This window comes from Meles meles, chromosome 9 (genome assembly GCF_922984935.1).
Source record: "Meles meles chromosome 9, mMelMel3.1 paternal haplotype, whole genome shotgun sequence".
NCBI classification, from domain to species: Eukaryota; Metazoa; Chordata; class Mammalia; order Carnivora; family Mustelidae; genus Meles; species Meles meles.
The window spans coordinates 3,827,818-3,843,168 of record NC_060074.1 but is presented as its reverse complement, the minus strand read 5'-3'; the positions used below and the strand labels follow the sequence as shown (position 1 = coordinate 3,843,168).

General features: G+C 47.2%; 1 protein-coding gene across 2 annotated transcripts in view; it reads left to right on the top strand.

The window, feature by feature from the left end:
• Positions 1 to 12,698, top strand: part of STAT1 (signal transducer and activator of transcription 1) — a 39,486-nt gene extending 26,788 nt beyond the window's left edge. For both annotated transcript variants that reach the window (XM_046019316.1, XM_046019314.1), the window contains 8 exons: positions 182 to 317; positions 1,899 to 1,948; positions 2,657 to 2,751; positions 3,538 to 3,683; positions 5,405 to 5,590; positions 6,645 to 6,720; positions 7,661 to 7,763; positions 11,529 to 12,698. In XM_046019316.1, the coding sequence (XP_045875272.1) occupies positions 182 to 317; positions 1,899 to 1,948; positions 2,657 to 2,751; positions 3,538 to 3,683; positions 5,405 to 5,590; positions 6,645 to 6,720; positions 7,661 to 7,763; positions 11,529 to 11,543 (807 nt within the window). In that variant the 3' untranslated portion in view covers positions 11,544 to 12,698. The remainder of the gene's footprint in view (positions 1 to 181; positions 318 to 1,898; positions 1,949 to 2,656; positions 2,752 to 3,537; positions 3,684 to 5,404; positions 5,591 to 6,644; positions 6,721 to 7,660; positions 7,764 to 11,528) is intronic.
• The last annotated feature ends 2,653 nt before the right edge of the window (positions 12,699 to 15,351 follow it).

Sequence of the window (15,351 nt, the reverse complement as noted above, 5' to 3'; positions counted from 1 at the left end):
CTTTGCATGAGTAGACTGAATTCACGAATGTGAACCTCCAAATAACGAGAATCAACTGTGTTTCTCTTCTGTGAAAACTTGTGTGTGTCATAGAAACTAGAACTGAACTTCGGGACAGATCCGGGTCTGAGGGACTTGCTTGGGACCAATGGCCTAAGATTTTGGGTATTTTTTTCTCTAGAATCTGTCCTTCTTCCTGAACCCACCTTGTGCACGATGGTCTCAGCTCTCGGAGGTGCTCAGCTGGCAGTTTTCTTCCGTCACCAAAAGAGGTCTCAATGTGGACCAGCTCAACATGCTGGGAGAGAAACTACTCGGTAGGAACTTTCTCCATATAAGAAAATTTAAATTCATAAAAATATCTCAACTTGTTCCTTTCCCCTCTTTGCTTTCTCTATTTTGATCAAGGTAGAAGAGTGTTTAAAAAAGGGGGGGGGTGTCAGTTGGCTTTCCCAGATGCAGCTTGTTATAGCTAAATGAGAATTATAGCTCACCTCAGAAGTAGGCTTAGACCTAATTAAAAAAAAACTAAAAAGAATCATTTCCTGATTATTTCTTGTTAACATTACTGAGCAGGTTCTAAAGGAAATATTTTTGAATTATGTAAAATATATTAGTTGTGGCTAAAAGAAGTTCCTTGATGAAGAAAATGAAGTCTTATTAACCTAAAAATGAGAAAAAAGTAAGTCCCCAGCATAGTGAGAATAAGTAAGATCCTGGGGCCACCTACTCCATAGGATATACCTAAGGCTCTTGTCTCAGGGTCCAGGCCATGATAGAGAATTCCTCTTCAATAGCTAATGTCATGGAGGCACCTGGGTGGCTCAGTGGGTTAAAGCCTCTGCTTTCAGCTCAGGTCATGATCCCAGGGTCCTGGGATCAAGCCCTGCATCGGGCTCTCTGCTCAGCAGGGAGCCTGCTTCCTTCTCTCTCTCTCTGCCTGCCTCTCTGCCTACTTGTAATCTCTATCTGTTAAATAAAATAAATAAAATCTTTAAAAAAAAAAAAAGAAAGGCTTTTAAAAAAATAGCTAATGTCATGGATTTATTAGTCTTCCACATAAGGAAATCAAAGACCAACTAGCCTCAATCTTCAATGAATGAGAGTATCTGAACTATTTCTTTAAAAATCCACAGGCAACTTTTTTTTTCCAAATTAGATTTCTATATGAAGAATTGTGTGTATTGCAAACACCAGTAGCCTTTTCCTAACCAAGTAGCTCTCAGTATGTCTAATTGTGGCCATGTAGCTATCACAGTAGGGGGGTCTTATGCCATTTAACAAGATGTACGAAATCACCTTATTCCATTTCTTATTTGGTGAGAATTAAGACAGATACCTTTTCTGCCTATAATGGCTTATTTGTGGTTCTCTCCAGAGAGAGATGACAGGCTCACACCTTCGATGGCCTGGGCTGCTTTAATTTGTGAAGTGGAGAACACCTCAGCCTCCTTCCCCTCTCTCATGTCTCCCAGTTGGCTTTTGATCTATATCGGCCTCCCTCAGCCCATGTCCTGTTTGGAGAAAGGCTAAGGCAAATGCCCAAATAATATCCAAAATAAGCTTGGACAGTCAAGTGTCAGTGAAATAGATCACCTAGGGGTGATCTTGGTCTTAGTCTGAAGCTTGAGAAAGCTCCGAAGGACCTGTGGGAGAGGAGCCTGCTGAGGAAGGAGGCAGCGGCCCCGGAAGATGATACTGCATAGATAGGGACCAAATGAAGGCTTCTCCAGAAAGTTCAATTAATTAGCATCAGTGTGTCTCAGAGTATCAACCATGTACATAGTCTTTCTCTTTTGGGTGTTAGCTCTTCGAGAGGATATACAAGAGCCATCAGTCTAACCAAAGCTTCAGAGTCCATTTCTGTTTCCTGAAAAAGCTTATTTTTACTTGGTTAGGTCCTAATGCTGGCCCCGATGGTCTCATTCCATGGACAAGGTTCTGTAAGGTGGGTACTGCCTGGGTTTTCTACGCTCTGAGTTCTCGCTCTCTATTGAGGTTCTCCTGTTTTTTGCTGTGGTAGTTACTTATCTTTTTGCTTATTTTGGCATGTTCGTCCCTGGCCCATGGAAACCCTGGGGCAGGTTGTTTACTTTCCTTCAGTGCAGAAGGTCAGTCTCCAAGTGTGAGTCTGACAGGAAGCGCCTGCATGTGTGATAACATTCTTTCTATCTGAAATGAGCCTTCTGTTTACCCACACCGGTCCCTTGCCTGGCAGCATTTAGCCCCGTCCATGAGAAATGCGTGGTCTGTGCCGGCTTGGACGGCCCGATGGGCCTGATGAGTTTCCCCAAGCCTGCTCCAGCAGAGGGACCAGTTGGACGGAATAGTAAGACCCCTCTGGAGTGACCGGATAGTGGTGACAAGCTCACGCTACTGGATTTTACTAGCAGGAGGGCAGCTTCTGTTCTGTGATTCACCCTGGAGGTCGTACCCTGGCTGGTTCACTACACTTTAGAGAGGGAAGCAGAGCCTGGCCTGGGACAGAGCAAGCGAGCATGGTGTCTGCGGAAGGGGAGGGGTGGCTCAGTGGGGGTGGTGTTAGTTTTGGCAGCTGCTCACGCTTTGTGAATTAAAATCCGATGGCGGGAAGAGGCATGGCAAGTCACTATTCTGAATTTCTTTGTTCCTAATGTGTGCATTTGTACACTTGCAGGAAAACATAAATGATAAAAATTTTCCCTTCTGGCTTTGGATTGAAAGCATCCTTGAACTCATTAAAAAACACCTGCTCTCTCTCTGGAATGATGGGTAAGGGCCATCGATTGATTTATTTTTTAAACGTAATTTTAGCCCAGGCCCCCTTACTACAAGGCCGAGACCCACCTGACCCGGGCAGGCCTCACAATTCGACAAGACCTGCGAGCGTCTCACAGGAATGGATGCTTCCGGGCTGTCCTGTCGGGGCTCCATGATAGTGGAACCTCATCAGATTAAACTTACACTTTCATAGTCTACAGATGGGTATTTTCAACACTTAAACAGGGTTTTTTGAGTGCCATTCGTGCATTCACTCACTGAACAAAAACTTCTTAAGCACTGATTTACTGTATTGCCATAGGAAGGAAGAAAACCCTTTTTACCTCAGTCAATGGTTTTTACCTGACTTACTGCCGGGGTCAGTCGCTGTTTCAGCAAAGGCTTTAACGTACCAGAAGTGGTAGAACATGGAAGGACATTGTCTGAGCCTTCGTCTCCGGTACGAAACATGCGGGAACTCGGACATTTTCACGGCCTTTAAAAATCAAGGGAAGCAAAGGGTCCTCAAGTAGACACGTCGGGCCCCTACACCGCCAGTACTTACGGACCGTCCGCAGCATCCCCTGCCGGTGCGGTCGACGGGCTCGGACTTCCAAAGACACAGGCACAGGCCAAGCGCTACCGGAAGTGGCGAAGCGCTACAGGAAGTGGGACAGGCGATTTCCCGCACCTCAGACAGGTTCCACGTTTTCACCCGGGTTCTTCTGTCGGGGCTCCGCAATCGACCTGGTTTCCTAGGCGACGCTCAGCGCACCTCTTCTCTCTGACCCCTCGCAGGTGTATCGTGGGCTTCATCAGCAAGGAGCGGGAGCGCGCGCTGCTGAAGGACCAACAGCCCGGGACGTTCCTGCTGCGCTTCAGCGAGAGCTGCCGCGAAGGCGCCATCACGTTCACGTGGGTGGAGCGCCCCCAGAACGGAGGAGGTGAGCCTGCGCGCATGCGCGCCCCGTGGGCTCCGCCCCCTCGCGTCCCCCGCGCAGCCGCGGTGCAGCCGCAGCCGGGTGGCTGTCAAACCCACCCCCTGAGCGTCGCCGAGAGGGTCTGATACGTCGCCAGGACTATTCGTGGGTCACTACCCGGGTGGAAGTGACGGGTGAGAAACAGACGAGGCGGAGCGCTGCTCTTTCTGCCCCGCCTGCTACCTGTAGGGCGGGGACGTGCGTCCGCGTGGCTGCCTCGCAGTTCAGGCAGGACACCCACTTTGTGGAGACCTGTGCCCCCAGGGCCTCGCGGGGAGGCCCCCCTGGAGGCGCGCGACCCCCAGCAGGCTCCGGGTCAGGGGTTCTGCGCGCCCTGCGCTGCTCATGGCCCCCGCCCCGGCCCTGCCTGCAAGCGGGGGCAAGTCTGGCTTTGTTCTCGCGGGGGTTTGCGCTTCCTCAGATGAGTTTGCAGCGGAAAGACGCCCAGCACCGCCGCGCCCTGCAGCAGGGTTCGGGGAGAAGGCTGAGCCGCGGAGCGCAGAAAGCGATAGAACTTACTCTCAGTTTGCGCTCTGGGGGCGCTGAGGGAACCCAGTCACTTTCCTGCCTTCAGGGGACACGTGCGAAAATGGGGCATACTTCAGTTGTCCTATTTTTATTTTTTATATTTTTTAAGATTTATTTATTTGGCAGACAGATCACAAGTAGGCAGAGAGGCTGGCAGAGAGAGAGGAGGAAGCAGGCTCCCTGCAGAGCAGAGAGCCTGATATGGGGCTCCATCCCAGGACCTTGAGACCCTGACCTGAGACGAAGGCAGAGGCTTAACCTACTGAGCCACCCAGGCACCTCTATTTTTATTTTTCTCCTAATGAAAATTGAGGAAGGCTGGGATTAGGGCCGAGGGTAGTCAGTTGATGTTAGAAGCAGCCTTGTCCATCTTCGCCTCCAGTAGAGTTTTTCCCAAGCTAAGTGAGAGATGGAGCTGGCCAAGCCGGAGGCAGAGCTGAGGTCCTTGGCATCCAGAAAGCTTAGGTGGGGCAACACCAGCTCCAGACCTCTGGGACGCTGGCAGCCTGCACATTAGGGCAGAGTCCCCGGAGCCCCCAAATGGCAGCCTCCAGAATGTGTGCACCCAAAAGTGAGCTTCTGGGTCAGTCAGGAGGTGGCATTCGGATGATATCTGGGAGTAAGACCACGAGTAAATTAAAGGGGTTTATTGCATTAAGGATTAGAAGAAAAAGTAGCAAGTAGGATCCTTTTTTTTGTTTAAAAAAATTGCTTTCTGGGCATTGCATTAATTATTTTAGTAAAAAATTACATTCTTTAGTCTGAAAAGAAAAGCAACTGGAGAGTGAGCTTATTTTTTATTAACTTAATCTGTGGTTTGAGCCAAGAAGATCCAGTTAGTATTTCTCTAGCTGCCCCCGGGTGGGGACATCATTGAAGATGCAGGCTACCGAAGATGTTTAATAAGTCTCTTCTTGCCAGGTTTACCAATCTCAGCAAATAATGACAAGGGCAGTGTTGTTGCATTGCCTTTATGTTTCTTGTTTCTCAGAAGGGATTATGATTTATTCAGAAATGAAGCAACACGCTGTGTTATAAGTCCTATATCGTGATTAGTTCTTACGTTTGCTCAAATCCACGAACTCTGCAATGTTTCGCTTTTCTCCTCTGTTGTTTTGGGATTAGTCCATGGGACTTACTTGGATCTTCTTTTTCAGAACCTCACTTCCATGCCGTTGAACCCTACACGAAGAAAGAACTTTCTGCTGTTACTTTCCCTGATATTATTCGCAATTACAAAGTCATGGCTGCTGAAAATATTCCAGAGAATCCTCTGAAGTATCTGTATCCGAATATTGATAAAGACCATGCCTTTGGGAAATACTACTCCAGGCCAAAGGAAGGTAGGTGGGGGAATGAATGGTCACCGCCCTTATGGGTAATAGCGCAGTTCGCTCATTCCTGGTATGAGGAGGTTCTCACTTCCTCACTGTGCACAGGTTTGCTGGAGCCGGGGTTTAATAGCACACACCGCCCTTGGCCTCTTGGAAATGCACAATGCCTGCACAAGCTTCACCCTTGCTGTGGCATTAACTCCCCACTTTTATTTTGAATCGCTGTAAGCAGGCTTTACAAAGATGGTATAAATCAGCGTAGCTGAAATATAACATATTATTTGGCCTGATACAGACAGTAAGAAATGAACAAAGAATTTGGTGTTTTAGGAGTGTTGACAAAGTCCATTTCTGGTCTTGTGTATTTATTACGTTATTTTTCCACATGCAGAGTGGTGAAAGGCAGGAACACCATGGCCAACTGATTTATACCAGCCTGTTCCTGTTAAAATTGGGAAAACTAAGGCCCAGGAGAAGCAAAACTATTCATTTAGGGAGATCTGATTAGTTTATGAGATCATATTATTCCTAGTGATTGTGGTTAAGAGCAGACCTGAGCTTAGAATAGGTCTTCTGCTTCTTCGTCTTTACCAAATGCATTTGAGAGTTTTCACATTAGGTGCTCTGGTTTGGAACATGCCAACAGAGTTTTTTGTGTTCCAGAACCAGAAATCTCAATATCCACACAGTCGTTTTGGGAAGAAGATGCCACTCACTTTGCCCTGCTGGCCGTGTATATTGTTGCAGCTGAGCTAGGACCACTAACCCAGATTCAGCTTTGCACATTTTGTGCTCCAGCTTCTATAGGATTTCAAGCCTGGGAAGGAGAGAGCCTGCAGCTTGACTTCTGTCCTGAGCTCCTCGCCCTTCCCTCTAAGTTGTTTCTGCATTCCCACCAGAATTTGAGGTGATCCAGGCAGGGAATTCACAGCCCCATAAAGCTACAGGACCTTAACCTGACTGTTAGGGCAAACAGCAAAATTCTGATGAAAGAGAACGTTGATCGTCTATCCTTGGGTAAACCCTGCTGACAGAAAGTTGTACCCGATGTGTTTGCTTCTAGCCCCAGAACCAATGGAACTCGATGGCCCTAAAGGAACTGGATACATCAAGACTGAGTTGATTTCTGTGTCTGAAGTGTAAGTGAACACAGAAGAGAGCCATGTTTAAAAACCACAGGCCAGCCCCGCTCCTGGCTGGGGCCTCTTGAAGATGCTTGTACTTTGCTTTCTCATTGTATTGCTGCTGCCGCCACCAAAGTTGGACTTGTTGGAAAGATCCTAACTAGAGATCCTGGTGCCACTGCCTATCAGAATTTTACTGCCTTTATAAAAACAAACAAACAAAACAAACAAACAGAAAAACCCCAAAAACCCTAAACACCACCACCACCACCACCCAAGGTTGTATTTAAGTACCCCCCCAACTGATATTTTGAAAAAGTATAAATAAAATGAACAAAAATGGATCACAGTGGGAAAGTAGTTCTTTTCAATCGAGGAAAGGCCAAAGTGGTGTTTGAGATACATTTTTTTCGCTTGCTTTTATTTTGTTGTTTCATTTTATAAAAGGTAGAAAAAAATTTGGAAAAGTCATTGTCAGTTATTTGGCCCGCAGCACTGTCTTGGGGTGAATGGATGTAGCCTTCATGTAAAAACACTCTGGAGCAGCTTTATCTGCATACAAACCTCAAGGTAGGGACGAGGGACTCCCCAGACATTCCTCCGGAGCTTGGAGCTTCTCCGGCCAGCCTCGGCCCCGAGGCATCGGCCTCGCAGGGTGACGCGCTGTCCGCGCTCGCCTGCACCTTTAACCAGGCAGGAGCGACGCAGGTCCCAAGTCTCGCTACTTCTCACCCATGTCTCTAGAGTCCTGAATGTTTCCCAAGGGGCTGGGCTGGGGACAGGAACCTCCTATGATCTGTACTTTTCCAAGTGTCCTGCACAAGCAGATGCCCTGAGCCGAAGTAAAGATCTCCAGTGACAGTTCCGTCACAGGCCAAAGACGAAATGTCCAAGCTGGCACCACCATGTTGGCGATCTCGGTGTTAACATTTCCTTTTCCTCTCTCCCATTCTAGTCACCCCTCTCGACTTCAGACCACAGACAACCTGCTCCCCATGTCTCCCGAGGAGTTTGACGAGGTGTCACGGATAGTGGGTTCTGTCGAGTTCGACAGTATGGTGAGTACCCAGTGGCGATGGGTACGCCCAGCAGGTGTCTCGGGGGCCGGGAGGGCGCCTGCAGCTGCTTGACTGGGCCGCGGGGTATCAGTAGCAGCCTCTGGCAGAGCCGTCGGAGGTGCGTTTTAGATCAGCCCTAACAAGTCAGAGCCTGCTGTACTCCTGCAGGCTTCCTCATCACCAGGATGCTTTATCCCTGGCACTCGGCACTTTCCAGAAACTAAGTGACATTTCAGGTATTTCAGAGTTTCACCTCTGCCCTTTGAAGTTGTCCTTGCTGAGATTTCCTATGTTAAGGAACTACCGTTTCTCTGATAAGAAAATGTTTTCCTTCCGCCTATTATTTCAGCACTGTGTCTAGATGCAGGAGTGTTATTTTTTAGGGAGAGCGAGGACTGATGCTTGGCGGTTAGCAGTGCTTGGAGGCTTTACCAGTGACAGGGGAATCGTTCCACCTGCTTCGTGTTTGAGGACCGATCTGTGCTGCTCGCAGCTGTGGTGGTCAGGTGCTTGCCAAGAGTAGCAGGTTCTAGGAGTGAAAGAGTTATGAGTGTCACGACCAGAATAGGAACAGGGTTGTCTACAAAAGAGAAAATCTATTGCCTTTGAGAGAATGTTTTTCAGTAAATCAAATAGTTTTGTTTGCCTGTCGGGCCGAAATCCTTCCTCTTGAAGACTTTTTTGGTTGGCTGGAATTTTGCTGACACTGTTTAATTTGGAGCACTTTTCCACGGGAAGCTATTCCAGGTTATTTGTTAAAATGTGTTCACTCCTTTAAAAAAAAGTCCTGCCTGAGTTATTACCATCCTTTCTTCATCAGTTTCTTGTAACTGGCACCTGGCACAGACCGTGTACTCAAGGGGCGAGGCGGGAGGGCAGGGAAGGGAGAGGTGGAGAGGGGTGCTACCTTCCCATGCCTGGGGTCCTGTAGCCATGTGTGCATGTGCCGTCAGTAACTTCTGTTGAGAGTCGAGTTTCTGGCGTGTGACTTTTTTCTTGGTCCCTTGTTCTCAACTGAAAAAGCCCAGGCTGAGACTTTTCGAGACCTGGATTTCTTACACGCTCCTGATTGTTGAAAATGAAAAAAGTCACTTCTGTTCCTGTTGGCATGTGTAAAATGAACCTTTTCTATGGGCAAGGACTCCTCTCCTGTTGGAATAGAGCCCTCAAGGCTGCTATAAAGTACTTTATGAGCCCGACACAAAAACAGAACAAATGCAAAGCCCTCTTCCAGGAGTGTGAGATCTGTTGACAGAACCACAAAATGGCTGACCTTCTTTCGTGCCTTCTTCGTTGTTCCCGAGAAAGGTGCGTCATCATCACAGTCAGCCCCAGCACCGTTGGGGGGTGAGATGTTCTGTGTACCGGGCACCCCACCGGGAGTGACTTCATCAGTCTTCACAACTGCCTTCTGAGTTAGCTGTTACTGTTCTCAGTTCGACAGAGTGGAAGAGGAGCCCCCATCCCGAGCTATACAACGTGACTGAGGCCAACCGGCTAGTGAAAGGGGGAGGGCGCATGGGAATCGAGCCGGTGGGTCTCTAGCGTGCAGGCCGTCCACTCGCCTGGAACGCCTCCCAGAACAGCAAGAGCTTCCTTTCCTTCCAAACATCCATTGCACAGGACTCCCTAGGTCTCGTTCCAGTTGATCAGGACAAAGGCAGCGTGGCCTTCGAGTGGGAAGCCTGGGTTTGGGATTCGGAAGTCAGAGTTCCAACTCTGTCATCACCATTATTCCCCTTGACTTTAAGAAAATAAGATGGATTAGTTGCGTCATCTGTGCGAGCGTGTGACTGACTTTCTCTGTGCTCTTGGAATGATACTGGGAGAGGGATTTAAATTCTCTAAATGAACGCCAGGAAATGGACACCCCCCCCCACAGCCATTCCATTCCAGATGATTTCATTCATTTCATTTGTAGGGCAAAAGAAGTCTGTTTTGCACACCCACACGCACGTGCACAACACGCACACACACATCTCTCTCCAGGTTCAGCCTTTAGAAGACTGAGCTAGGAGAGGTGATCATATGGACAAGGCACTGGCTGGACAAAATAAAAGTTGGATTAGTCCCCAAAATGGGTGGACTCTACTTTATCTCATGTGATCTGTCCTTGACCTTGGCTATGACTTCCACTCAGCATCTGCTTTCTGCTCCAGGCGGGAGAGCATATGCTGTGAAACAGAGTGGACTCTCCCGGGACCTGCTGTTTCAGCCTCGTCTGCGGGTTGCCGCTCTGGACTAGGTCAGGACCAGGAGGGACCGCAGGCCCCTGAGGACACTGTCCGAGAGAGACAGAGCCCCAGTGTTTTCTTCAGGATGACTTGAGTATTTGTTTAGTCGGGATTTCCCGTACAACAAACTTCTTCCTCAGGGACTACGTGAGAACCAGTCTGCTCTCCTGCCGGCCTTTGGCAAAGCTGATGATAACAACAGGACATTCATTGACCATGTCTCGTTCCGTCTGCTGCACTAGGCACCGCACACGGTCTCCCATTTTATCCTTCCATCTCGTCCTTCTGCCAGGTCCTCTTAGCCTGCTTTGGAAGGACAAGACCTTGAGATTTAGAGAGGCTGGGTGATGCGCCGCAGTCACACGTGCCAGGAAGAGACGGTGACAGGATATGGATCCAGGCTTTCTCTCCTCTCTGTCTCTCTCTTTTTCCCTCTCTCCAAAAGTCCACTCTCTCAACTATGCATTTCAGCCACACACCGAAACGTAGGGGCAAAACCTTCACTGTGCTTTCAATCCAAAATAATGTTCATAAGAGCGCACTGTGTCCTACCCACCATTGAGCACTTAGGATTAAAAATAATGGACTCATTGTAGAAACAACTATAAATCATTACAAATTCTGACTTGATTGTTTGGGTCACTCTGTGGCTTCTTAAATAGGTATTAGAGGAATTCTCCACAACCTTAAAGGGCAGTTCCCAAGAGGCTTACAGTCTAGTCCTGTGTTTCTCTTGGTATTCTGGGAGCCGAGTACTTCTCTGTTTCAGAGGGCTCTTCTCCGCCTCGTGGAATACTTAGCAGCACCCCCGGCCTCTGTCGCCTAGAGGCCACGACACCCTGGACCCAAACCCAGTCATGATGATCAACCATGTCTCTAGACCTGGCTGGAGGGCAGACCCAGCGCTGGTGAAGAGCCCCTGGCCTGCGGGGAGAGCCTGGTGGGGTCGGGGGGAGCTAGGAAGTCAGGGGCAGGCTGGGATTCCTTGGATGCGCAATTTACTGCCCACAAGGTGCACTGCTCCAGACAGCTGGGCAGGAGGCTCTGTGGGGGGAAGGGCAGGGCTGCCTCCAAATTCTGTATCTCTAGTCTGTACCTGAAAGGCATTCATTTATTATACCCACTGCGTGGCCTTGAAGGAAGAGTCATCATCTCCCCCCATGCCGTCCTCCCTCGAGCCCACAGCTCAGCACTGCCTCGCTCTTGTTTTGTGGGAGCGGATTTGCCACGTTGCTCTGCCCCCAGACTTGCATAACAGCAGAATGCTTTATGCAGCCTGGATGACTGGACGGAGTTAAGCCGGCAGGCTGCAGAGGAATAATCCATCTGCTTAGATGATATAAAAGGTCTCGATTAGTCCAGGAAAAAGGATAAATAGCACATGGGAAGGCCCTCCAATGTCCCAGTGGTTATTTGCTGTGGAAGTGTCTTCCTACTGCCGCGTTGTAGAACCGACGAGCTGTGTCAGATGTGTGGGTCTGCATTTCCCAGGAGCTGTGTAATAAATTTCACCACATTTTATCTTTTACAGATGAATGCAGTATAGAGCATGAATTTCTTTCATCTTCTCTGGCGACATTTTTCCTTCCCATCTGTGAGTCCCTCCTGCTGCTCTGTTCCTTCACATCCTATGTTTCTAGGGAAATGAAACAAAGACGAACAAATTTGCTGCAGCCTGTTGATAGCAAGTGGATTTTCCCCAAATTCAGAAACGTCTGTCACTCTGAAGGGCTTCATGCATCTAATGAGAGGTAAAATTGAAAGGCCCTCTCTGTAGTGTGGGTTTTACAAGGAAAAATATCCAGATACACTGAAAACGTCAGGGCTAGACTGGGAATCCTTTAGGAAAGGCAAAAAGTTGAGCAGCATGTAAAATGCTGTGCACAAAGTCCGTGCCTGGCTGCTGTTACAGGCTGTTGGATAGATCACACGGTTACTTAGGGAACTTCTTAATGTAGAATTGGCAAATTTCTATTCTAGAGAATTTTTATTTGTTCCCTCCGCTGCAGATGTGGCTGGAGGTTTTCCGTCGGGTTACCTATGAAATCGTTCAGAGCTAAGTCACACAGAATTACATCAACTGTTTATCAAAGGTAGCCATCCTGTATCTGCGCAGGGGGTAAAAGTTGTGTTCTTTATTTTATTATGTTTTCCACTCTGGCCGTTTAAAGCTAAAAGCAAATTCTCTCTCTTGGGAGACTTAGATTTTCTGTCTGTTATGGCTATATGGTACTGGCTAATATCAGTAGAAGGAAATACGTTTTCCGGACTCCTGAGTAGTTTTTTTTTCTGTCTAAGCCTTAATGTCCAAAGCTGAATATATCCCACCTTCCTCGCAGTCACTAGTAAATGAAATTATCTTCACATTTCTGTCATGGGAGCCAGGTTATTAACAGCTGCTCTCTCGAGTCAAAAATCCTGTTACTCTTCAAAAAGTTGAAGTTAATCATAGATTTAAGCCAACTCAGAAATTTAGTTCATGTTTCTTAAATGGGTTAACATGTCTTTATTGTTATTAGCTGGTATTTAGTCTTAGTCATGAAATTTTCAAATTGAGAAGAAAAAAGAGTGACTGACAAGTAATTAACCAGAGATCGTATGAGAATCAAACAATTTGAGAACTCGTCCTATGTAACTGCATTGAGAATTACATGTTTTTCAGTGATGATGTGTGTCTCTGAAAAATACATTTGCAAATGGTTCCATTGTCTCTCCTGTGCTTTTTCTAGACTGCTTTCTGATGTTCCGTGAAGCGTATTCTGTTACTCACTGTCTTCCCTCACTAGCACTGACGCCACGCACGTGGCTTGGTGGGGCGGGTTTGGCACGTTTTTCCACAGAACGTTCACAGACAGACGGCTGTCTCTGTAGCTGCGCCTTCATTTCCCACCGTCACCACCAGTTATGTTAGTATGTAAATGCCATATTTTTCTGGTGGGGATAAACTTTTCTCAAAGTCTATTTTAAAATTTAAACTATGTGTATCGCCTTAAATAAACTCTGCACGTGGTACTCCCCTCCTCTCAGTTTTTACGTAAGACCACGTGAACCTGACTGGCTTTGTATTGAATTTTTTTTTTTAAAGATTTTATTTATTTATTTGACAGAGAAGTCACAGGTAAACAGGGAGGCAGGCAGAGACCGAGAGGGAAACAGGCTCCCTGCAGAGCAGAGAGCCCGATGCGGGGCTCGATCCCAGGACCCTGAGATCATGACCTAAGCCAAAGGCAGCGGCTTAACTGACTGAGCCACCCAGGCGCCCCTGTATTGAGTTTTTAGATTGAAAGGAGGAAGGAACAAAGAACAGAACGTTAAAAAAATGTTGTTTCTAATTGTCAGCATTTTAACTGTTTGGTGTGTTTGGCCCTTTGAGAACAACCTGGCCTGGTTTCATTTTACCATGCTGGCCAAGGGATTTTGGTTACTCATGAGAAGTATTGAAACTCTAATGTTACTTCTTACTTATGATCAAACATACAAACGCGTGAGTCCGGATTTTTGAGGAAGGCTGGTAACACCACATTTCTGAGCACCGGCCCTTCTTAGCCTGCTTGCCGCCCAGACTGCTCTGGCGGACGGGTCAGTGGGAGAGAACAGGCAGGAAGCAGTTCTGGAATGAGCTGCAGGAGTGCCGTGAAAAGCAAACAAACAAAAAAAAGTCCTTCGGTCTCCATGACCACAGCTGTCCCCAAATGCGCAAATAATTTGGCAGTTAGTTTGAAATATATTTTGGTACTGCTAATATAAGTTCCTAACTTAAAAACACATGGAAATGGGACTCTTGTCTTGTCTCCAAAGCCACATCTCAGACCCACATCCCAAGATCAGAGGGGCTTTTCCTGAGGAGTCACTGCGCCCACGCCAAAGGGGGCCATTTTTCTCCAAAGATGTTTTAAGCCAGAAAGCCATGGCCTTCTCAGAGTAAAAGGCACCCTGAGGTGGGAGAAGAAAAAAAATCACGTAAAGAAAGACATAATCACTACTTAAAGATAAATCTGGCAGCCTTGACCTAACATTGTTTGAAGAGTCGTCGGGGAATGGTGGCTTGAATGCCGGCAGCGCACCAGATGGGACCTTTCTCATCCCTGCGGCTGCAGGCTTCCCCTCTTGGAAATACAGTTTCTTTCTAATAAACACGGAGAACCGTATTTCTCCCGTAGATAAGGCCCTGCCTAGCCCTAAGCTTGTATTCATATATAATTGATCATTATCATGAGTCACCATGTGGATCCTGGCTTAGGGATGTTTATGAGTTTTAAGAGTGCTTCCGGTGTGCTTTTGTAGAGGGATTGATAAGCACAGAGCTTTTATCCACCTCCTGAGAAAAATTGCTCCTTATCAAATAGGAAGGAGATTCCTGAGATGGCAATAAATGATTGAGCTATTTATTCAGCATTGAATGACCAAAATCTACTTAGTGCCTGTAAGCTAAAATGGAATATTCAGTCAAGGAACAGAGCACTCCTTTCACCTCTGACTGTCCCGGGGAAAAAAAACTAGAAATTGTTTTCTGTGGTACCTACTGTTTGGACTGGGATGCTGTTGGCGGAGCAATGGGTATTGGCCAGAGTGGCTTCTTTTGGGTAGTTCAGACTCACTCACTGTACTCACTGTACTAGTTCATCAAATATTACCGAGCACCTGCAGGCAGCCGGCACTATTCTAGACGTTTGGGAAACATCGGTAAGCAAAAACAAAGAGCCCTGCTCTTTTGGAGCCCAAGATGTTGTGAGATACTGGATCATAGGTTCTAACCGCTTACGGAAACGTAAGATTTTGTGAAACAGCCAAAAGCTACAGGTTACTTAAATCGTTCTATAAAAATATCCACAATTCCAAGGAAATGGTATTTAAAAGAGTTTTAAGAAGGCTAAAGATAATACGGTTTTTAGAACCTTCTAATATGAATTTTGTAGCTCTTAAAAGACACAATCATACCCCCCTTCCAAGTTTTGGTAGACTAACTTCAGGTTTATGTGTATGCTGTACTGAGGAGTTAAATCTCTTCCCTGGCCAACTGAAAAGAAGTACCACACGTAAGCGTTTGTAAACGTAGTAAATTTATAGTGGGCACACAAACGCGGGGTGCCTCAGTGGTACCTTTGGCAGGAAGCTAACAATCGGTTTTGCGTTCTCATGCCACGTGCAGTCTGTGTTTCCTGGTGCCATCGCACACTTTAATGCCCTGCTCTTGGCGTGTTGGCAGCCTTTCCCTGGTTTTCTGTACGTGAATGAAGCAGTTTTGTTATTAGTCTGCTTGTTGGACTCGATTCTCGTAGACTCTTTAACGGACATGTGGAGAGGAATGCCTGGGTGGCTCCGTCGATTAAGTGTCTGCCTTGGGCGCAGGGCAT